Below are 25,543 nucleotides of genomic sequence, written 5' to 3'. Positions count from 1 at the left end.
AAACCGCTGCGCCACCCAGGGATCCCTTTCTTATTTTTTTTAAAGATTTAATTTATTTATTTGAGAGAGAGACAGAGTGTGTGTGTGTGTGTGCGCGCGCGCGCGCACCGTGCACCCATCCATGATTGGGGGGATAGGGCAGAGGCAGAGGCAGACTCCTTGCTGAGTGGGAAGTCAGATATGGCTTGATCTTAGGACCCCAAGATTATGACTTGAGCCAAAGTCAGATGCTTAACCTCAGCCACCTAAGTGACCCTCAGTTTATTTTATTTTTAACACTAATATAATAAATTTTAGAGTAAAATGTTATTAAAAAGATTATATGAGGCATAGTTTTTTTGTGTGTTTTTACTTTTTAAAAAGCTTATATACCTAGAGAAATAATCATTGTAGAAGACAAAACCCAGGGATCCCTGGGTGGCGCAGCAGTTTGGCGCCTGCCTTTGGCCCAGGGCACGATCCTGGAGACCCGGGATCGAATCCCACGTCGGGCTCCCAGTGCATGGAGCCTGCTTCTCCCTCTGCCTGTGTCTCTGCCTCTCTCTCTCGCTCGCTCTCTGTGTGACTATCATAAATAAATAAAAATTTAAAATAAAAAAAAAAGAAGACAAAACCCACAAGAATAAAGTAGCAGAAAAAATAAGGTATAGAATATATGAAATATATATTTAGATATTATAAATATAAAATATATTTAGACATTAATTCACATCCTACCTTTAATATGTACTTGCAAATATTTAGTTAATAGTTAACAGAAGTTTAGTGGTGCTCCATGGCATCAAACTAGAACTGCCATTATGGGGAGAAAAAGCAAAAACAATAAAATTTTTAAACAAAGACAATCTACTATGATTTTCTAGCATTTCTATTTTTCCCGTTTTCTTAAAAAAATGTAAATGATCTTGGGACCCCTGGGTGGCTCGGTGGTTGAACGGCTGCCTTTGGCTCAGGGTGTGATCTCAGGGTCCCAGGATCAAGTCCCAGAGGGCATCTCCCTCTGCTCATGTCTCTGCCTCTCTCTGTGTGTCTCTCATGAATAAATAAATAAAATCTTTAAAAAGAATGTAAATGATCCGGAATATCTCCCCCACGTATATTCTCTCACAAGGAGAGCTTACTTCCTGACATATGTCTTTTAAAAGTCATCCTAGCATCCTACTTCTCATTCATCATGACTGTGGTGCAAATACAGACAAGGGAATTTGCATTAAAAAAAAAAGTCTTGGGCAGATAGGCTTATTCTTCTGAAGGAGGAGACTCAAATCTTCTCCTTTTTTTGTCTCATATCCTCTAAGTGCTCATTGGAAGAGCCTTCTCTAAGCTTTCAGTGCCTTAATCCAGCATCACTAGGGCAAGGAGGAATATTGGAAGCCATCCTTTGTCTCTTATTTGACATCTTATTTTCACCTTCCTCTAAGTCTTACTCTGGTTGATAATTATGGTGATTTTTGAAAGCATCTTAAAAGTTGCCAATATCATGTTTACCCATTGACTGGATTGGGAAGAATTCCACTGTCACTTAATTCAAACCAAGTTATTTAACCTCTCTGCATCACAGTCCTTCATCTGTAAAATCAAAGAGTTGGACTATGCAAACTATAAAACCTCTTGGACTCGTAAAGATCTCTCTAAAGAGAATTATGACGTGCAATGCTCATTCACTCCACGCAGTATGTAAATAGATCTGCAGATCTTTCTACTGATCTCTCTTTTCTTTCTCCCTCTCTCCCTCCCTCCTTCCCTCTCTCTCTCACCTTCTTCCCTGTCTCTCCCTCTCTCCCTCCCTCTCTCTCTCTCTCTCTCTCTCCCTCCCTCCCTCCCTCCCTCCCTCTATTGCTTTCCTGCAATATTTTCTCATCAGAAGGGCATAAATTTGACCTAAAGCTGCTGCAGTGTCCTAGTAATACAGGTGGCTGTGTATCTCAGCTCTGCTGCACTAACCCTGAATGCCACAGGCTTGACCAAGTGTGGAAATTGGCCTGACAGGAGTCACAGAGGGAAAGGGCCTGAAGCTGCCCTGAGAACTCTGTTTCCAGAAACCCTGTCTATGGATGGTAAGACTGGGTGGGGGCCTGAAGAGAAGGACTGCAGACATCATATCTATGGGGGATGCAGTGGCTCTCTGCTCCTCTGCACACTATGATGTGGGATGGTCTGAAATAGCAGTTGTTCACTTGCTTGTTTACGGGTACATCTTTGTGGACCATAAAGTAGCTACAACTTATAAATAGCCTGAGAAGTATAATTTGAGGGTCATAAAAGCCCCTTCCTCCTCACATATTCTCCAAATAGTCCTCTCGTGGTCCCTGTAAATACTACCTTTTCTGGCCACATCTGTAAAAATCCAAATGTGAAGAGGAATAAGGACCTCAGATCTTTTGTATTATTGATTTCAATGAGATTAGTTTCTCAGACCCTTTGTTTAAATTAAAGACAAAACTGAAGGCGTGCCTGGGTGGCTTAGTTGATTAAGTGTCAGACTCTATTTTGTCTGGGGTGATGATCTCAGGGCTCAGGTGGCAGATCTCAGGGTCCTGAGATCCAGCCCCCTCCTGCTGTTCCCCACTCAGTGAGGAACCTGCTTCTCTCTTTCTCCCTCTTTCCCTGCTCCTGCCTGCATGCATGATGCTAACATGCTTTTTATCATAGGCTTCCAGGTCACCACACCAGTTCTTCTCTTACCTCCTCTTCCCCAAGATTTCTTTGAGGAATCCAGAGCCTGGTCCTCGGTCCTCCTCTCCTCTAGACCTAAACTTACTTACTTGCCACTTTACAATATACATCTCATAGTACTGAGTACTTTTTGTTTTCAACCTGTTTGTAAATAAGGTAGAAAAGCACAGTATTTAGTACATGTTTCTCACTCTCACTATTGATATTTAGGCCAGATAAGTCTTCATCACACTCACTGTCCTGTGTGTTGTAGTTTGATATGCAGCATCTTTGGCTACTCCCCACTAGATGCTAGTAGCACCTCCTCAGGCGTGACAACTAGAAATATTTCCAAACATTATCAAGTGTCCCCTTGGGGACAAAATTACCCTCCATAAACTACTGATTTAAAATAACTTTGTGTGGGGACACCTGGGTGTCTCTGTGGTTGAGCATCTGCCTTTGGCCCAGGGCGTGATCCTGGAGACCTGGGATCGAGTCCCACATCAGGCTCCCTGCATGGAGCCTGTTTCTCCCTCTGCCTGGGTCTCTGCCCCTCTCTTCTGTGTCTCTCATGAATAAATAAATAAAATCTTTAAGAATAAATAAATAGGGAATCCCTGGGTGGCTCAGTGGTTTAGCACCTGCCTTTGGCCCAGGGCACCATCCTGAGGTCCCGGGATCGAGTCCCCATCAGGCTCCCGGCATGGAGCCTGATTCTCCCTCTGCCTGTGTCTCTGCCTCTCTCTCTCTCTCTCTCTCTCTCTCTCTGTCTATCATGAATAAATAAATAAAATCTTTAATTAATTAATTAATTGATTAAAATAACTGTGTAAAACACATAGACCCTTTAACAGTGCTACTTATCAGCCTTTTACTTAATTTAACCTACTCAATATTTTTTAATGTTTCTATCCCTTAAAGTCCTAGGATTTGAAATACAGTCACAAAAAGGTGAACAATAGAATCTATAAGCTAAGTTCTGTCTCTTGAATAAAATAAGCTTGCGCCAAGTAGGAAACACAAGAAAATGGATTTCGTTTTGTCTTTATCCCTTCACCACTACTGGTTAAAAAACATGCACATTATCTTGTCTTTAAAGCAGCAATAAACAATATCCTAAATTAGGATTCATGGTTAGCTGTGCCACTTCTTGCTAATTGCATCCTGCTGAGAAAACTAAGGCTTGGAGGGGTTAACTTCCCAAAGCTCTGCTAATTAGCCAAATCATTTACTTCTCAGTTCTCCCCTGTAAGAATCAGAGATAATTTAGGTGAATTGTCACTACAAATTGTAAAGCTCTTAACACCTGTAGGTTTGTATTGTTATAGGCATTTAGAGATGAAAGTAGTAGAAGATGAATATGGTTTGTGGAGGTCTTCAGCTAAATTGCCAGAACCTGCGTCTGGCAGCTCCTTTTTGGCCTGCACCTAGCCTATGTTCTTTGCGTAAAAAAAGCAGGTCATCCTTCCGTCTCCCCATTTTTCCCCTCAACATTTCTGCTCAACTGTCTACCAATCACTTTCTTCTAAACCATCGTTTTAATTAATTAATTTTAAATTAGGAAAGTAATACATAGACTTGATGCAAAATGTATAAAATGGGCTAATAATAAAATTATGCCTCAGTCCCACCTTGGAACTCAGCTTTGCTCCTCAGATTTAACTACTATTAACTGATATTTTATGCATTTTTGGAAATTTCCTCTGCATATGCAACTGTATATTTAGGTGTGTAAATGTTTGTGTGTGTGTTTAGTGTGTCCAGACTTCAAACAACTTAAAAGTTGTCCCTTTTTACTTTAAATAACATTACATCTTACAGATCTTTTCACATAAGAACAGTTGAATTTGCCACATTATATTTTACAGCTGCAGAGTATCTCTACTGTAATACTGTACCATAATTTATCTGATCAGTTTATTTATTGATGACTAAATAGTTTCCACTTTTGGTTATTACAATAGCGCAGTGAATAGGTTTGATGATGTTTTATTATTATTGTTTTCTTTTTGATAAAAAGCATCTGGGTGGGCCATAATTTTTTCCCTTAAAGAAGTAAAGTTTGGGCTCTTGGGTGACTCAGTCGGTTAAGCATCTGTCTTAGACTCTAGTCATGGTTCCAGGGTCCCGGGATCAAACCCTGCATCAGGCTTCCTGCTCAGCGGGGAGTCTATTTTTCCCTGTGCCCCTATCCCTGCTCATGCTCTCTATGTCTCAAATAAATAAATAATTTTAAAATCTCAAAAAAAAAATTTTAAGTAAAGTGTGGTTGTTGAGGATTATTTTATTGTTGAATAAATAGGCCAAATAAAATGAGCACAAAACAATATATATTTTAAAGAATTTGAAAAGTGCATTATTATTTCCTGGTAGTCAATACTGAATCAGGGTGGAAAGAAATTTGCAGAAAACTTGGCAGGGTCAGTGTTTCAAGAATATGTCTAAAAAATAGTTTCCAAGGTGAAATAAACTTTGGAATTTCAGCATTTTAAAACTCAGTGACAATTTACTGATGATGACATATCAGTATTTATTCTCAGGTTTTTTAAAGTACTGTTGGGTCATTTTAAAGGAGTTAGAATTAATCCTTGAAAATGCATGGTTATAATTGAAACTGGGCAATGAAAAATGATAGAGAAGCGCCCTGGTATTCTTTCTGTTAGTCCTGAAGGTTGTTCACTCTTTCTTTTGAGCTGCTTTTTTTTAAAAAAAATCTCCATCATATTACCATTTGAAAAACACCACGGTCTCATCACTTATAACCTTACCTGTCAGACTGGATACAATCATCTGTTACCTTGAAGAACTGTGCAAAATGTCTGTTATTACACAATGATCAACTTATATACCAGATGTATTGAGGGATATGATTCCATATGGTATTCCAGATGTGGAGCCTTTGCTTCCCAAAGAATTATTTTAAACATAAGAGGAAAGACAAAAAATAAGTCCACATCCCCATCACTATATAACACATTTGTTCTTCAGGCTTTAGGAAATGAGATGTATATCCTTTGGTGCTTGTTTGTCTTTATTTTTAATGATTGATACAATGGCATATTTATTGGGATTTCAATAGTCTTTAAAGAGCAGTTCTAATTGGCAGAAAAGCGCAATCATGCACTCCTTATTGTTGTATAATTGCCTTTACAGAGTCATCCCGTAAAAACACCCATTATAAACTTGGCATTCAAAGAGAAAAAAAAAAAGTCATTCGTTAACTTGGAAATGAAATTATAATTGCAACCCTAAAGCTCTGCGGCGATCCTGTCAGGAGGGTTGCATGCTGCTTGCACAGTTTAAGCTTCTAATTTAATATTAGGTGAAAACATGATCATTATGGGAAGGGAAGCACCTAAGAGGTTAAGAGTTGGGATGTTTAAAAAAAAAAAAAGTTTCTCTTTTGTTTTGGGATCACAGTGGATTAGCAAGGAATGCAGAAAAAACTCTCTGTGCATGAAAATAGGTCTTTATCTGGGTCGGACCTAGAGCGACCTGCGCTCCGGTCTGCAGGTGCAGCCAGGGTGCGAACGGGACAGCAGCGGCGCCCGGACGGTTGCAGCGGGGCGCGGGCTGGGCTGCGCACCAGCTGCCGGGCCACTGCAGACGAACTGCAGCATCTCCTCCTGCAGTAGCGCCTCAGCCATTGGCTCCTCGGTGACACGTGACGGATAGAGCCTTTTCTGTGTCTCTGCTCGCCCATCTGTGTGCAGGGCACTGATAGGCCAGGCTGATGCGCAGGCAATTTATCATCCTGATCTCCCACTGAGTCAGGGAGCTCTCCTGTCACCAGTATTGATTTCAGAGGATGGACTAAATTTCCTAGGATTTCCATTAAGAATTAAGAAAAAAGCTCTAAGCACGCAGGGTAGCCAGACAGACATGGATATGAGATGGCACTGTGAAAACTCGCAGGTAGCTTCTTCTCTCCCAGCCGGTGCTCAGCACAGCTCAGAACTGCAGCATGCAGGGTTTAAGATACCAGAAGCCTAAGAACAATAATAAGGAAAATGAGAATAAACTCTTTTTGGATGAACTGATTTTAAGATTTTCGTTACAGTATTTATTTTTTGGAGGTTGCATGTCAAATTTATGCACGCTCTGTATGAAATGTAGAAAGGCTGCTTTAATTTTTTAATGTCCTTAAACCCTGAGCATGGTTGCTTCTAGTTTTGTTTGCTGCTTTTTGTGAGCTTAAGAGGTTTTTTTTTTTTTTAGCATGCTTGTGGCAAAACAACCAAAAATTTTGCGTGTGTGTGTGTGTATATATATATATATATGTATATGTATATATGTATTAAGTTGGTTCAAGTAAAAGCATGAATAAAAGCTGCTTTCAATACTTGCCAGACTGCTTTGTTATTGTTAATGACCTGGTGATAATTTTGCCTAAATATGCTTAGATTCTGACCATGCATGCTTTTGCGGCAGAGTGGGCTTTCGTGGAGAATTTGTAAAGCTGGAATGTCTGAATTAAATGTATGTTTGGTACAACAGAAAATGTATTAGTGGTCAACGATTAAACCTGATTAACTAATGGAAATATTTCATGATGGTAAGATTTAAATAACATTTATTTACACTAATGACTTCTGCTTTCTGAAAAAAAAAAAATGCATGTCCGGGATTACTGAAAGTGTTTATATTTTTGAAATATAAATTTTGCTTATTTCAAAGATACTAAGATTTTAATTCTTAAAAAATGCATCGAGGTGAAAGAATTTTAAATATATATATATATTATTATTATTTTTTTAATTGTAGCCTAGGAAAGGATTTTAAAACTGTTGTTTGTGTATGCGAGAGATCATGTGCATGTTCATGTGTGTGTGAATTCTTCGGGGAATTGTTTGATACCCTCCTAGCTAGTCCTGAGTCTCGTGAAGAGGGGAAAAGCCTTGGCATTCAAAAATTTCTTAGGCCCATGGGAATTAGAGCCAGCAGAAGCAAGAGTATGGCCAGATGGGATTGGCATGCTTGGCAGCGAGTGGAAACAATAGGTGGGGGCGGAGCAGATGGAGAACAGAAGGGATTGCACATAAGAAAAGGAAGAAGTGAGGGAAGAGTCTGCTTGATAGTGAAGGAAGCCTGCCCTTTCTTTTCAAGGGAACTCCTGATTGCATCTTCCTTTAATAATGAGATAGAATGTCACGTCTGTTGTAACAAACATTTTTCATTAAGTTAGGTAGCCTGCTTCATAGGGTAGGGAAGAAGTCTCATGAATAGAAGTTGCTTTACCAGATTATAAATAATGTGTGGTCTGTTAGTTGTTGTTTGTAAGCTTTTTATCTCTGCCCTGTAAAGGAAAAGTAGGAGCAAAATTAAAATTATATTGTATTATTTGAGTTGGTGGTATCTAAATATAAATGCAGTAACTACTAAACTTATATACCAGACCTTAGATGATTCAAGCATCTGGAGAGTTTGCTGACTTTTTCCCTAAGTAAGCTTTTAATTCTGAAAATATTAAGAGTCTTTGCTGACTAAACTACTATTATTTAACTTCCGGCTTATAAATAGATGTTCATTTCTAGAATAACTTTGAGTGGTTTATTTAAGTATTTGGTGATTTTTATCATGAAGCTTGGGAGCTTTACCAATGCCCAGTTCAAATTATGAAATGAAATTAATTTCTCAGAATCCTCTATCAAGGTTTCTGTCACCCACCTGCCCAGAGAACTGGGCACAGTCTTTACCCAGAAAGGCCTTAGGACTGGGGGAAAAATGACAACCAATTTACTATTGAATTCTATAATTTTAATGATTCCTTCAAAATGTTAAAGTGAATTTAGACACAATTTCCAGTCCTGAGTATGACTGAATTTGACCAAAACCATCATGCCAAAATCTACCAATAAAACACAAATTTTCAAAGTTTAAATATACATATCTGATCCATGGGTCACCCACAGTTCACTTAATCATGTTGTTGATGGATGCTGTATATGGAGAGAATTTACACTCTCCAAAGGAAACTTTGCCTTGTTGCATGTCTCTATTGACTTACCTTTTCAACCTTGGCTTGTCAAAGAACTATGACCTAGATTAGAGAATGAAATCTTTACCTTTGACACCTCAAGGTATTCAAGATAATTTATTCAGATCATTGATACTAATTTCCCCAATGTTGAAGATTTAAACCAGTTTTGCAGTCTTTTTCCTCCTTGCCCTTTTCTTAGAAGTTAATGAAAAAGTCCACTAAGAAGCAAAACGTTCTTCACTTGGCAGATTCCATCTAATGTTTTAAGGAAGAAATAGGGCTTGCAGACAGAACTTTTGACATATTTTTATAATTTGGAGGGTTGACTGGTGTTCCTTAAGTAAGGTGACCAGTGATAAAGAATAAACATTTTCACTGACTACACAATCAAGGTTGCCTAAGAGGCTGAGAGCCACATTCTCCTTATAGGCAAAGTGTAATGAAATTAGAAGAGCCCTGAAGTGGTATTAAATGGCTGGTCAAAACAGCATTTGGGCTCAACTGCCAAACTAATTTCTCACCAAGACATTAACCAGGGAAATGCTTACATATTTACATAGTAATTAGTGATGTAGCATTGCATATTAAGGATGTTTTGGGTAGTTATGATGAAATGTTACTGTCTGTGTGCCTTCCATATGCTCCTTTAATTTACGAAATGTGCTCATCCCACAGCATCTGGGTGCATTTATAAACTACAAGTGCAATCAATTAACTATATGATGGATGCAGTCGGCAGAATGCAAATTGATGGGGAAAGCCCTCTTGGCTTACGCTTATTAGTTTTCAAATGGGGGACAAAAACATGTAGCCAGGGACTTTCAACCTTTGTCTATTTTAAGTTTAAATGTTTTAAGAACTAAGCTTACATTCTGCCCAGTTGGAAAATAATTCATTTGAAACAAGATTTCTTCCCAGTCAAAATTAGTACTCTTAATTCCACTATTAATTAAAAATTAATTCCACTAATTTTTTCCACTAGCAAAATTCATAGGTGAACAGTGTTAGTGGATATTTAATTTTACTTTGACCAAGTGGTGCCTTTTATTATTCCATCTTCTCCTTCATTTCCCAATCCCTCTACTTCTTGTCTTGTATTTTTCTGCTTTACCTGTCACTTATGGACTCAAATGCCATTTGCTCCAGACTTCAATTTTACTAAACAATAAGCTACGTATGAATTCAGCAGAGTATAATGACACCAGGTTCTGCTTTATACATCTTTGTGTATATTTAGGCTTTCAAATTCTTTGACTTCTCCTAAGGTTACCATATTGATCTGAAAGATAGGCTTTACTTTCTGCCACCTTATTTACATTTACTTGACAACTGATATTTGAATCTCCTGAAGACTCCCTTCCCTCGTCACTCTGGCACGGAGAATGGAGCCAAGCACAATAATATCTAGTAGAAAAGCAATTTCCAGTATATCCACTAACACTATTTCTTATAATAGAAAATTATAAACCCATGGGTATCTCTAGTTTCCCTTAATATATTAAGGCAGTGTAAGTCCAAACTGCATAATAACCGGGAAAAAGCAATAATATATGAGATATTTTCTATTTTGTGTCATAAATTATGAGTGATTATCACTATACGTTCCCATTTGCTTCTCAAAGTTTTACCTTCATTTGAATTCTCAAACTATTTTCCAAAATCAGTTACACATTTTTGTTTTCATCATCAGGGTGTGTGTGTGTGTGTGTGTGTGTGTATCTGTATGAATAAAATTTCAATTAATTTTTTTTAAATTCCAGCATAGTTAACATACAGTGTTATACTAGCTTCAGTATGGTGATTCAGCCATTCTAAATATTACTCTGCTCATCGTGATAAGTATACTCTTAATCCCTTCACCTATTTCACTCATCCCACCATCCACCTCCTCTATGACCACCACCAGTTTGTTCTCTACATTTAAGAGTTTGTCTCTTTTTTTCTTTGTTCATTTGTTTTGTTTCTTAAATTCCACATATGAGTGAAATCATATAGTATTTGTCTTTCTCTGACTTATTGCACTTTGGTCCATTCCATCTATGTTGTTGCAAATGACAAGATTTCCTTCTTTTTCTGGCTGAATAATATTCCATTGTATGTATATGTGTATGTGTATGTGTATATGTTGTGTGTATATATGTGTGTGTCATGAATATATATATGTTGTTGTGTATATTTTTAATACTACATGTGAAGCCACAGTGTAATTATTTTCTTGATAGCAGAAAGGCTCAAATACTTTTCTTACTATTTTCCCACAACCATAATATAATGGTGAAAATGACTTGAATGTTACCTTAAGGGACCAAAAACATTAGTTTCCTAGAGAAATCTCTGTATGTTCTCATCTTTGTTTCCACTGCTTTTTTATTAAAACATAATGGGTTTTGTAGGATACTACAGTCTTGGTTCTTAGCATATTTCAGACTTTTGACCAAAAATATGACTATATAAGTTCACAGCCTAGATTTACTGGTAATGTCATAGATAAAGTAGGGGATTAATGCTATGGGAAATGCCTTCACCTGTCTCCTTTCTCATGTTTTTCATATTGAAAACTCTGCTAGAGCTTCAAAAACAATGCCTTCCCAAATCAACTGTCCAGTGAAATGGATTTGCTTGTGATAAAATATACTTATCTCTAAAAAATATAGATTACATATATAAATATGATGTATATATAATAAAGTATGCATTATATATACAAAACTAAAACTATCTTTATGACTTCAAAATATTGCTGTTTTATTGTCAGATCAAAATCACATAGAGTTTTTGATTCTTTTTAAAAGCTCCTTATTTTGCAGTTGCATGGGTACAGCCTTAGGTGTCAATTCTCAATTACTTATGTGTGAACTGTCTACATAATGGGTCACCATGCATAAATTAATCTGCTTTCTAGACCATTTACCCTCCCATTGGCTTAAAAATCATTGTTTTCAATTATATACCATGACTTCTTTTAATTAGCACAGCTAGATTTGAATGGATCTGTTCAATAGATTTGTGGTAGGACTACAAGATTTTCAGAGTCAGATGTATTATCTGTCTGTATAAAAAAACACTGCTAAATATTTAGCTGTTAAATAATAGGTTTAAAGGATACATATAACAAACTAGAATTTCAGGAGAAACAACTGCTCCTAGGTTTGCCAACAGTTTTCTTAGCCTTCAAGGAGTGTTTTATCTCTTTCTAGAATATTACCAATTTTAATATATAAGGAATTATCTCAGTGTTTTTTGTACATTTGGTAGTTAAAGTCTGTTGAGATATCTACTGGTTGATTCATCTGTACCAAAACTGCTAGATATAATGGGTAACTCAAAGGGAAAAAAACTACTCATTTGGAGTTTTAAAATAAGAAATACACATTGGTAGTTAAAGTCTGTTGAGATATCTACTGGTTGATTCATCTGTACCAAAACTGCTAGATATAATGGGTAACTCAAAGGAAAAAAATCTCTTGCCTTAAAAGTCTGTTTGAAGAATCAGGATAAACACACATAAGAGTATACTATAGTACTAGAATACTGAAGTAACTATTTTACCATGTAGTTATCAATTAATGAACACATATTTGCTGTAGTTACTTTATGGTAGTTTGGAGAAAGGAGAAGAGGTCATTATGGGTTAGGCAAATGCATGGTTGTTATTCTGCTATATGTTCCTCGCATTTGTTTAAGCAGCCTTAGTTATGCAGTCACAAAATAAAAAGTTACACAAAATCAGGTCAAATCAGGTAAGTGACACATCCCATCATACAAGTACCAGCCTCTGAAATGGTATGTAGGGCACCGGGAGTAATTGAATAGGAACCAAGGTTCCAATAGCTTGTCTCAAAATCAATCAAGGTGGCTGTTTCCTGTTCTGTGTGTTCTCAGGACAACATATCGATTTCTTAAAAGCCAGTCTTTATGCTTTGTGAGTAAGAGAAGTAAATACAAAATATGTACAACTTTTTGTGTAAAAATCACCTGCATATTTAGTTTGTATTCATTCTCTTTATCCATTAAAATTAGCCTTCATTGCTAAACATTTTCCTTTAAAAAATAAGAAATCAGTTTCCTTTTACTGAGGGATGATTTGAAATATCGAGTCATTTTTCCATATAATTGAGTGTGTTAGTAAGTTCCCCCAGCAATAATTTTCAATCTCCCTGATCCTACTTCTTTTCTATCTTTGATTCTATTTTCTTTTCAAATGATACCCACTATAAAGAAAGTAGAATGGGAATGGTATAGGCAGAAGCAAGGGCTTGGCCTTGAGTGAAACAATTTTGAATAGTGATAATTACGTAAACAGTCTACTCATGTTATTGAAATACTTATCAATAGTATTGTTTTCTCAGTAAGTGGTCTCAAATACAGTGAATAATTACACGGAACTTCATGAACCAGTCATGAGTACTGACTGAAATGATACCTAGGTGCAAAATATCAAATTGAATACCTCTTGATTACTCTTCAAAATCTCAAACTAGAGGTAGTAAGCATAGGTCAGTGTGCAATGCCAGAAGCCTTTCCTAGATTCCTGACTTTGTTGTTTCCCACACAGCCAGTGAGATTTCAATTGCAACAGATGGTATCATTTTAAACAAAAGGCTATTGATGTAGTAACAAAGCAAATACTGATTTTAGTCTCCCCCCCCGCCCCCGCTTCTCTCTCTACCTAGCAATTCCCTAAGTGATGCATCAACTCTTTGTAGTACTTTAGGAAGAAATATGAGGTTCTAAAATGATAAGATGTAGGAGCAAAGTATATACTTCATTTATTTGAAAGTCTACAATGTAAGGACATTTCCAAAGACGTGCCATCCAAGCAAGGATAATACATGCTTTGTGCCTGTAAATATTACAAAGGGGGGTTGGATTTACAGGTTGCTTTATTGTGGTTGTGTTGGTAATTTTTTTCCTTTATGAATGTATCTGCATCTTTTTAAAGAAAATTCTTTTATAAATACCACTTTGGCCGACTTACATGTAATTTGGAAGAATGGATCAGATTAGTGTGTGTCTTTGATTTTTTCTAAAGATTTTATTTATTTATTCATGAGAGACACACAGAGAGAGGCAGAGACATAGGCAGAGGGAGAAGCAGGCTTCCTGCGGGGAGCCCAATGTGGGACTTGATCCCTAACCAAAAAAGATCCTTTTGCTTATGCCTATTTTTTCTTTTCACCTTTATATATGTTGGTTTTATTTTAAAGTTAGTCTGAGATTCCCTTTTTGTTTCCTTGGGAAATTTATACCATTCTCAACCTATATTGCTCTTCTAGACATTAGACCTTTACAACCATCCCCAATTTGCCTCAAATTCAACATGCCCCATTGTGAATGGATTATTATGGGGGTTTATCTAATCTTAAAACATTTTCTTTTAATGGACTTATGTAAAGAGATCGCACTGGAGAAATTTTTATTTCTTGGTGTGATGAAGACCAACTGCTTAATTTTCTGGTACTTCACTTCCATATTTGTAAAGTGAGGGCTTCATAGCTCTAATACTTCATGATTTTAGAGTGTGAATAAATGTGAATTTCCTTTAGAAGAAAAGTTTTTAAAGTGGTCTTAAAACATAGATTGCTTTTCATTTTGTTGAATCATCTCCCTGAAATTTTAGATGAATTTTTATATGTAATTTCCTTATGGGAATTTTCATTTTGAAATTAGCGTGAGAATAATTCCAGTTTTGGCTAGCATTAATTTGAGGGAAAGCTCCTTTTCCATTTCCATAATCAAGAATATAGAGGCTCATTAGCATTCTCTGGGCAAGGCTGGTAAATTTCAGAGAATTAGTGATTTGGAATTCTAGAAAGTCGCTAAAGGAAATGCTATAGAAGAAACAATATCTTTTCATTTCAACATCATCTTAACAAATGTGGAAAAATTTTGTAGTGTGTGCACCACAAAAGCAAGGAAAATGCTGTGAAAACAAAGGAAAGGAGCCCCAGACTGCCTGTTCTAGTGTGCCAAAACCTCTACCTTTGCTAAGAGACCTTGAAATTATTTCAAATCTATTTTTCATACAGTGAATGCCAAAAGAGCTGAATTATTCATTGTAAGTGAAAATATTTATTACCATGTGTCAAGAAACTCTTATTCCCTTTCTGCTATTCCTAATAAGAACCCTGTGGTGTAAAATCATGGGCTGAATCTACTAAATAATTAGCCACGTGAATACTGTACCTACCGTGTATATTTTTAGGTTTTATATCAATAAATATTTTATAAAGTGGTGCATACTCTAGACTAAAAGTCCTTCATCCCCAAATCAGTCTCACATTCTTCTTTAAGAAGTAAGGTGCCCTGTGGCTTCTAATGGAAGTGGAAAGAAAAGTGGTGACATAAGCAATCAACAACACAGTCTGAGAAAAATTCTCATCGCTGATAAAGATCTATGAAAAAATACATTTGATAAGTGCCAAATGAGATCCTCAGAGAACAAGACTTTGTAAGCATTTCTCTATAAATGTAAAAAAGAAAGTGGGCCTATATTGGGAACAAAAGGTTAGATGTGCACGACACATTATTTTTATGGATGTTCACAATTTTTATATAAAATCTAAGAGAGCTTGCAAAATGTCTATAGTAATTTGAAGTGATTAGCAGGGAAATATTTTTAGACACAGGCAAATGAAATTAGAATTTAGACGTTTATAATTTCAAGACTTCCTAATATATGGAAGGTGCAGTGATTGCATTTTTAATTTTTTCTTTTCTATTTGGTATCAGTATCTAAACATAGACAGAATTTGTGGATGTTCCAGGAAACCAACATTTCAGAGTACCACTTGATATGTACAGTAGAGGTTTAACTTTTAAAATCATGGTATGATAGATTTGACTTCCAGACACAGCTTGAAATACTTCAATGTTACTTATATATTTTTTTAAGATTCTACTTATGAAGGCACACCTGGGTGGTTGAGCAGTTGAGCATCTTTCTTTGCCTCAGGGCATCATCCCAGAGTCCTGGGATCAAGTCCCGCATTGGGCACCCCGCAGGGAGTCTGCTTCTCCCTCTGCCTGTATCTCTGCCTCTCTCTGTGTGTCTCTCATGAATGAATAGGATTTTATTTTTGAGAATGAGAGAGAGAGAGAGAGAGAGAGAACACTAGCAGAGGGAGAGAGAATCAAACTCCCCACTGACCTGGGAGGCTGCTGCAGGACTCCATCCCAAGGACCCCAGGATCATGACCCAAGCCAAAGGTGGACACTTTAACCCACTGAGCCATCCAGGTGCCCCTAAACACTTCAACTAAAAAGCATACTCTAGACCCTGCAAAGCTTAAGAAGCCCTGAAGCACGAGGGAAAGTAAAGGAAGGGGGAAAGGTTTTACAAGGTGTGTGGTAACCCACACTTCTCATTAGGCTCCTTTCATTATGGCCACCTGAAGTATAGGCCTGGATTCTGTTATGGCAGCTCTGGAACATGTGATCAACTTCCCCCACTTAGTGTCTTTCTTGGATAATCACTTATTATCTATTTTATTCTTTTATTGGGAGTAATTCCTCTTTCCACTTTAAATATACTGTAACCAGTAGAATTAATTTGGGGTAAGTATGCATGTGTTCTGACAGGATTTCATGTGATAACTCATCATTCTTGGCTCATTTTAGTTAAAGTCATTGAGAAACTGCCTCTATTTGTTTTATCTTGTATTAGTTGGTGAAAAATATTCAAGGACAGGAAAATCCTGTACCGGCCAAGTTTCTGTTCTGTGTCTTAAGGTTTGGTATTTAAGAAGAGTGGGTGTTTGCTGCCACAGATAGCTAAAGCATAAAGACTGAGTTTAGTTGGTTAGTCCTGGAGCAGAGCTGGTTTGATAGATTGTCTTATTTTCACTTGTATATTTTCTCATGCTTTTTTTCCTCTTAAGCCTACCTTTCTAAAATTTTGAAACCAACACCTATTTCACATCTCACTGAGTGAGACATTAATCCTACTTTCCTAAGTCTGAAAGACCTCCGTCATTGATGTCACTTGTAAAATGAGCTGAAACACATTGCCACTTTCCAAACATAGGTGGAAGAAACTTTTTCTCTCCTTTTCTCCTTCTTAGGCTTATTCTTTTTTAATGTCCTGTTTGTTTTGTCTCTCTTCTTTTAATTTATCTCAAGTCACTAGCCATTCTTTTTAAACCTCATGGAAGTCAGGAGAACCAAGTGGATTCTGTGACACTGAAAGGAAATATATTGAGGGGCACCTGGCTTAGTTGGTTAAGCATCCGACTCTTGATCTCAGCTCAGGTCTTTATCTCAGGGTTGTAAGTTTAAGTCCCATATTAAAAATAAATAAATAAATAAAAGGAAGGAGATATATTGAGTACAACCTAATTCTTAGATGACTAGGATTCTGTAGATTTAAGGAATGGAAAGTAAGATTACTCATTGTAACAGTAGTTAAATGGGCAGAAACTAGAGTCCTCAGGTTATAAGTATTAGAATTTAGTTTTTAGTAAAGCCCTGATACTTCCTTTTCAATTGTGCCGGTTTTGTTTAGTTTTTTATATTTTGGTTTATGGATCCCTGGGTGGCGCAGCGGTTTAGCTCCTGCCTTTGGCCCAGGGCACAATCCTGGAGACCTGGGATAGAATCCCACATCAGGCTCCCAGTGCATGGAGCCTGCCTATGTCTCTGCCTCTCTCTCTCTCTCTCTCTCTCTCTCTCTCCATGTGTGACTGTCGTAAATAAATTTAAAAAAATTATATTTTGGTCTAATTTTCTTTTTTAAATCAAAGGTACAGTATTTGTTGTGGTTGAAATTATTAGTTATTTGGTATCTTAATCCTTAGGATTCAATATTCAAAGATAAATGGTAAAAGGATAGGCAAAAATGGTATTACTAGTAATAACCCATCATGTGACAATTTTTTTTACTTCAAATCATGGTGAAATAGTCAATATTCTAAGTACCTTAAAACCACTAATTGTTTTAGATAAAAACTGTCACATTTAGCTGGAAAGTACATTGTTTGGAACCAATAAATTTGACTTCCTTGATAAACCATGAAGTCCTGTATATTTTTGTTTCATCTGTGGCTCCAAGGCATTTCATGAAATTGAAGATTTATTGTTTTTTATTATTTATGTATGTATGCATATACTTATATACTCTTAAGACTTGTGATTTTGAAATGATTATGGATTCACAGATAGTTACAAAGAAAATACAGGGAGATTCCCTACACCCTCTACCCAACTTCTCCCCGTGTTAACATCTTACACAACTATAGTCCAATATCAAAACCAGAATATTAATAGTGCTATAAATCACAGAGCTTTTCCAGATTTCACTAATTACACATGTGCTTGTGTATGTGTGTATGTGGCTCTGTGCAACTTCATCACCTGTATAGCTTCTTGTAACCACCACCACAATCAAACTTAGCAGTACCATTACCACAAGACTCCTTGTGTTATCCTTGATTATTACATTTTAAAGGGACCCAAGGGGTCATTCACTCTAAACTACTTACATTGAATGGGGAGTGATTTCCCTCAGGTCAAGGGCTTAAGTAATGGTTGAATTCCTAGTTGGCTCAGAATGCTGTGTCCTCTCCCAGACTACTTTCGGATATCCCACCTTTCATTCTCAATTTATAAACTAGGCACTCGTTGTTCTACAATTTTAAAGATAAGAAAATTGAAGCAAACAAAAGCTTTAAGTTAGTTGAACTGACCCATTTCATCACAATTCTGGATCCTAAAAATTCTCATCATATAATACTGGATTTATAACAGGTGAAGGAGCATTAACTGTCTGTGTGAGCATTACTGGTATTTCATAAGAAGCATGTATCTGATACAGGTAATCCATGTTGCTTCATAGGGATTCAGCATGGTGACTAAGGGGGAGAAGCTAAGTTACCCCCTACCTTCTTATTTGTCTTAGTTATCTTATCTAGCTTAGTTGCCATCTGTAAAGAATCCCAGAGATTTAGCTACACGTTATATAATTAGGACTTTCCATCAACAGAATTGAATGCCTCTTCTCTCCCATTCACACACAAACATACCAGATAGTTTAGAAATCTATTTCCCTTTCCATTTCACCCTTAACACTTTTTTAAATTTTTTTAAATTTATTTATGATGGTCACACACACACACAGAGAGAGAGAGAGAGAGAGAGGCAGAGACACAGGCAGAGGGAGAAGCAGGCTCCATGCACCGGGAGCCCGACATGGGATTCGATCCCGGGTCTCCAGGTTCATGCCCTGGGCCAAAGGCAGGCGCCAAACCGCTGCGCCACCCAGGGATCCCTCACCCTTAACACTTTTACTAATATAGCTATCATTTATAAAACTATTGAGGTGAGGTTTTGGGGGTTTGCAAACTAGGAGGGTCACAGCATGTGATTTGACCCACTTACCTGTGCCATATCCACTTTGGAACAATTTTCAATACTACTCACTTTGGAAATGAATCTGGTTATAGAAGAACAGAAATTATTTGGAAAGATTGTAGGATCAAAGACTTTTCTACTATATCAGCATCATAGAAATTAGAGATGTAAAAGACCCATTAGCTGATTTGCCCTATTTCCATGGAAATTGCAGTGAACATTTTTCAAAAGACCTAATCTATTTTTGTTTAAAATAAATGGGAACTCAATGTAGATTCTTGTTAGAGCTCGAAACTGCTGATTGTTGTGCTTTCCGGGTTGTTTTTCTTTTTAGATCCACTTGACAGTTTGCATAGCTAATTATTGTGTTCTCATTTGTTTAATTCCAGCATTCCTGTAGGCTTTTTTAGAATGGGAGAGAGGAGGAGAGGACCACTGCAGTTTTAAAGTAAATCAACAAGCCATTAAATCAAGGAGTATGGAGAGTTAAAGAGTGTGTGTGTGTGTGTGTGTGTGTGTGGTGTTTTGGAAGATGGGTCAAAGTTAAAGCAGCAAAGTGAATTTCGAATAACTGCCAGGCTTTGGTAGCTAAGAACACTTTTGTGAAGGTTTTGTCGGTAACCAAATGCAGGAGATAGTGGGGTCCCTTGTGGCCTCATTTTACGCAGGGCACTTTGTATCATGATGGATCATTTGCAGCAAAAGCTTTTGCTAGAAGCACTAAAGAATATGCAATTTTAAATCCAGCTTTTTTTTTTTTTTGCTAGTGAATGAATTTTTTTTAAATATTGACTTCATTTGCAGAGTATAATTCTAGATGGAAAGAGACTTAAAACTTGAAGAGAATTTGTTAAGAATTATTTCTTATACCAAATAGATAGCTTTAAAACTTTCCATTTTTAGCGTTCTATGGATTCCATTTACAGGGAAAAATGCTTTTGTCAAGAAACACTGCTTTTATTGCCCATGAATCATGAAACCATTGTGGAGGATTTAGGATTTAAAAGCATCAACCAAACCATTTAAGAACAATTGAGGTAGTGACGGTTCAAATAAGATAAAGTTACTTTTTTTGTATATCTTCTTGGTGATGGTGACTGTGGTGGTGGTGGAGGGGGTAGTGGTGATATTGCATTTTCAAGGGTGGGAGGGGCATTTGATTTAATGACTAGAATTAGAGATTTCATCTTCTTTCCTACATTATAGGATGGGACCTTTTTAAAAAGATCCTCCACAATTCATTAGACTGACAGTTTGCTTTAATTGAGCATCCCTAAATAATTATCATGCTTCTTTAGGGATATGTTCATTTTGAATGAGAAAATTATTATGAAAATTCAGTAGAAAAAATTTATAGTTAATCCATATTGAGAGTGCAACTTTGTTTACAATAATGGGGAGAGTGATTATTGTTGAATTTATATATGCAGCCTCCCTTAGAGCAGCCAAAATAGTGAAGATGGCCAGCTAAGAGCAGATAATGAATGACTAGATCTCTATATTTGCATAGATAGATAGATAGTATTTTGTGGTTTCTAGTTGCTATAAGCAACAGAGACAGTTATTTCCAAGCCTTTCAAGACACAATGAATGGCAAACATTGTGTGCCTCGCAATTTGAACCTCCACATATGAACTCAGTTGAATGCTTGAGAGCTAAGATGAAACTCATACACATTCTTGCAAACCATTGCCATGGCAACATACTTAAAATTTCCAAGGTCTGTCTCCCTCGAGTTTGCACCTGCAGTTAGCTTATTGTGAAACAAAAAAGAAGCCTTTCCAACTTGAAAATGCTTTGGAATGGTTGGGAGTATGTTTTGAAATAAAGTGGAGTTTGAAAGTTGAAAAGCAAAATAGAACATTCAAGGGAAAAGTACATTTGCATTCTTCATGCAATATTTGGCCTTTTTTCTCCTCCTACTTCGCAATACTCTAGGCAAGGGTAAATGTAGATAGTCTATCTATTGTGTTTTTTAGGATATTGGGGTTTTGCCCACTTTACTGAATAACATGCTGCCTCCTGGCATGCTAGGTAACATGCACCTGTGTTGTATAATAGTAATGAGGGCAAGAATAGCTAAGATTTATTTAATATTTATTATGCACCAAGAACGGTGTTAAGCACTTAATTGATCATGATTTTCTTAATTCTTACAACTACATTGCAGAGACTCGTAATGCATCCTTCCCATTTTACAAATGAGAGGTTAAATGGATCATCCAGGTTCTCATAACTCCAGATTTAAACTCTGGCTCTAGTGCTCACTGCACCAAATCACTAGGAGCAGTGTTACAAGATCCCATAATAAGTACCAACACTCCCCAATTTGTCAAGTGAAAAGCTGTTTCTTGGAAACCAGTAAAGGGGCTTCCACAGACAATATCTTTCTCTGTATTCAGAATACAGAATGAATCATAAATATAACTAAACCCTTGCATGGCAGCATCAGTTCCACCTGTAAGTACAAGCAAAAATACCCTCCAGTCTTTCAGGTAGCTTGGTGGTCAAAGACAATAATGCAGCCATCTTCCTTATTATATGGCTCATCTCTCTCCCAGCAGACTCAGTGAAACACTGAACAAGGCTTGGCTTCTATTTGATTAGATCGTGGAAAATAGATTGAGGTATGTAGAGTCTAGTTCCAATAAGTTTCCTTGGACTCTATGAAATAAAAAAGCTTATTTGAGAATCATCATAGTAAAAAATGTTACTGGGCAGTGACTTAGAAATAAATGCACTACCTGCAGAAGGAACATTGTTTTTTCGTGGAAACTAACATGTCTGTGGGTGCTCAGCCATGGGCCTTGACTGAGTGCTCTAAAGCACCTAAGCTTTCCTATTAGAGAGCTTCTCTAGCCCTCTTTTTCATTTAGCCCATTTATTATTTCTCAAAATAGTTAGAGAACCCTGGTTATCTAGATTTCCAGCTCAAAGTAGATCAAAGGAGTGAGTTTGAAAGGAAAGGGTGTCTGTAAAGGCTGACATTGATAGACAAAAGAGAAAAGCTAGTAAGAGTAGGCATTGATTAAGAAATGAAAGAAGAGTGCGAGGGCCCATGGTGCAGGGCACGGCCATACACGCTCAAGCGTTGTGAGATCACCGCTTTGTTACAGGTGCAGATGTTCCTTACAGTGATATGAAACCATCAGGAAAAGCTTGTCTTCTGAACCTTCTGGTTAAAAGGGGACATTTCTGTGATTTCAAAAGTTCTCATGATGGCAAATGACATTTCGTGCATGTGTGAATAGAAAGCTTACTTACCGTTTTTAATCAGCAGGCATCCTGGTAATGAGAATGAAGGGAACAGAGGGAAAGGGTTGCAGGCAAAGGAAAAAGGTACATCCAATGGGGAGAAGTATGCTAGCAACTTGGAGGAAAGGAATGGGAACTTAGTGGAACTAACTGTAAATGCAAGGCTAGAGAGAGAAGAGCTGTCCGGGAGAGGACATGGTTGGTCACTTAGCCATCTAAGGGTTTTACACATGAGCTTTACTTATCACAGTGTTTTTAATGGCCAAAATAATAATAGTAAGGTGTGCATAGTAGTTGAAGAAGAAGAAGAGGTCATTAGACAATGGCATAACCAAATAGAACTCTCAGATACTGGTGCGAAAAGTTCAGTCAAGATTTCACCTAAAGAAATGTGCTCGCAAAGGCAGGCTCCCTAATGAAGCTCCTCCCTAGGCCTCAGCAGAAGACAATGAGTAGAATTCTCACAACGAGCATGCTTTTTTTTTTTTTTTTTTTTTTTTTTTTTTTTTTTCTCCAGGCAGCTCTTCATGGCCTTTGTAGGGGCTGCTGAGTGCTCCTCCTCGGTTGGGCAGCTCGGGGCAATGTCAGCGGATGCTGTTCCCTGGTATTTCTCAAAGGACTTGCCAAAAATTTTCAGTAAAACTTAGAGCACAATTGAAAAAGGCAAAGATGTTTGAGAAACTTGGAAAAAGTAGCAAATTAAAAAGGCTGCTATTTGTACTTTCCAAACATGAACCTGGGAGCAATGGAGGGAGGGGAATGCCAACTGGATGAAGAGCCAGGAGGCAGGATCTTGTTCTGAGTCCAAGGCCAAGCCAGGCAGCAATTTGATCCTGCACACCTGACCAGGCCACATTACACTTTTCCACTCTTTACCATAAGGCAACTGGAAGAGACACCTTAAGGAGTCTCTCAACTCTGAAACAAATACAATTTGGCGATTTTTGGTTATATCACACAGCTGGGGAGAAAAGAACTCCCTGGTTTTTCCAAGTATTGATGATGTGATGTTTTTTTAGATGTTTTAAAAAGTGCTCTCATGTCAAATATATAATTTGCTCTGTTTACAGAATGTTCAAACATGGAAGTGTGGATTTTAAGTCAGAAATTGCACGTCCTTTGTGAAGAGAATATCTGTGTCTAAAGATCTCAGGAGTCTACTGCTACACACAACCCTCCCTCCAGTGTTGCAGGGAGAACAAAATGAGAATGTGTACAGAGACAGCTGTGACTACATAATATCATCAGAACATTTTCTAAGTGCCATCTACTGTGCTAGACAGGGCCTATCTATCCCTAGAGAATTTTTTTAAAGATTTTCTTTTTCTTTCTTTCTTTCTTTCTTTCTTTCTTTCTTTCTTTCTTTCTTTCTTTCTTTCTTTCTTTCTTTTCTTTCTTCCTCCCTCCTCCTCTTCCTTCCTTCCTCCTCCCTCCCTTCCTTCCTTCCTTCCTTCCTTCCTTCCTTCCTTCCTTCCTTCCTTCATTTGAGAATATGCAGTGGGGTGAAGGGCAGACGGAGAAGGAGAGAGAGAATCTCTCTCCATGCATGGAGCAGGCTTCATGCGGAGCTCCATCCCACAACCCTGGGATCATGACCTGAGCCAAAACCAATAGCTAGACGCTCAGCCAAGTGAGCCACCCAGGCATCCCTAGCCCTAGAGAACTTAATACTCTTCATAGTCTTGCAAAATAGGTGTAAATCACTTCATTGTAATTAGGAAGAAATCTAGAGAAGTTAAGGAACTTTCCCAAATTCACTCAGCTAATAAGCGGCAGCTGGGACTTCAGCCCTATCTGCCTAACTCTCACATCTATACTCCTTCAATGCTCAGTGGTCAAAGAGCAACTTTCTGCTCATAGACAGCCTCCATATGTTGCACATCTGAAGTTCTCCATGCAATTCAAGATAACTTGATGTCTAACTCTGTTATATTCCTTCTCTGCATAACTCCTTATTAATCAAAAGTATTCAATGAATGATTGTAAGTGGATAAATGAATTTACTGAATGAGTAGAACTCATGAAGAATCAGTCAAAAGATCTCAGTTTTGTGTTCTGTCCCACACATATTTCTTGGTCTGAATTTGAAGGCTGGTCTCAGGCAACCCTTACCTTTATGTAATTTATTTCAGGAAGAAAATAAGACTTTCATCTTATAGTTAGATATTGTAACATTATAGAGGTATAGTTTCTTTACAGTCAAACAAAAATATTTACAAAGAAAGACTATTGCAGTAGAGTTCAGGGGAGAGAGGCAGACTTGAGGAGAGGAGCACCTAGAATGATAGTTAACTATTTTTTCTCCCTTTTTTCTATAAAGCAGTCTGTATCTTACTACTTTCTCAAGGGGCAGGATTGCTTCATAAAAACAGGCAGACCAACTTATTGCAAGACATTTTTAGCTTTTCCCTCTTTCTAACTTCCAGTAATTCTCTCCTTTCAGTTAAAGATAATATCACTTCTTGCTATTTCTCTACCATAAATTTCCAGCCAGGAGGTATAATGTGGAAACCAGTTATAAATTTTCATTGTCACTTCTAGAGATGTTAGAGGCAGATAAAGTCTTTGAAAAAGTGTGATTTTGCCACAATTCTCATCTCCCACTCTTAGCAGTCATTTTCCTGGAAAATAATCTATACTTGATCATTCTTATTTTGAGACTTAATGAACTGTTATAAATGAGCAATTGTGACAAACATATACCTCAGTGTAGTGAGCTTAGAGAAGATGGCCATCAGGAATTAAGGCTATTGGACATGATTCTACCAATTTAAGTGTCATGTGTAATATTTCTTATATTTTTAAATTAAAAATGAATCATGTACTTTCAACTTTATTAATTTAATTTTCATAATTGTACTTATTTTCATAAAAGTCTTTGTGTTGCAGACATTTAAAGAAGATAGATCAGATTTAGAGTGTAATGACTTTTTTCCATCTTTACTGAAGTATAAATGGCAAATAAAAATCATATGCATTTAAGGTATACGACATTGTTAATATATATTTACAATATAAAACAATTCACCACAATCATTGGTGATGACATTTTAAATTAACTCTATTGGACTCTTGTGATAGATATTCTGGGGTGCTAAATGTGGACATAAACTGTGTCCCACAGAGGTACACAAAATAACTTAAAACATACATATAAGCGGTTCCCAGACTTTTAGACTTCAGCATAATTTGGAAGGGCAAATACCTCCAATGTTTTGATGTACTAAGAAAATATTTAATTAGTATATTATTAGTTAATAGTTAATTAGTATATTTAATCAGCATATTATTAGTTGTTAGTTC

The 25,543-nt window shown here is 37.1% G+C and overlaps 1 protein-coding gene across 6 annotated transcripts in view; it reads left to right on the top strand.

Annotated features, from left to right (window-relative positions):
• NRXN1 (neurexin 1) overlaps positions 1-25,543 on the top strand; it is a 703,336-nt gene that overhangs the window by 642,534 nt on the left and 35,259 nt on the right. The window contains exon 1 of one of the 6 annotated variants that reach the window (XM_055329137.1): positions 6,461-6,573. The exons of the other annotated variants lie outside the window; for them this stretch is intronic. Within the exon in view, the coding sequence (XP_055185112.1) occupies positions 6,541-6,573 (33 nt within the window). The 5' untranslated portion in view covers positions 6,461-6,540. Of the gene's footprint in view, positions 1-6,460; positions 6,574-25,543 lie in introns of those variants that run through there. 6 annotated transcript variants of the gene reach the window in all.

This window comes from Nyctereutes procyonoides, unplaced genomic scaffold (genome assembly GCF_905146905.1).
Source record: "Nyctereutes procyonoides isolate TBG_1078 unplaced genomic scaffold, NYPRO_anot_genome, whole genome shotgun sequence".
Lineage (NCBI taxonomy): Eukaryota > Metazoa > Chordata > Mammalia > Carnivora > Canidae > Nyctereutes > Nyctereutes procyonoides.
Note: the sequence above shows the minus strand (reverse complement) of the source record. Positions and strands in the feature narration are given on the sequence as shown.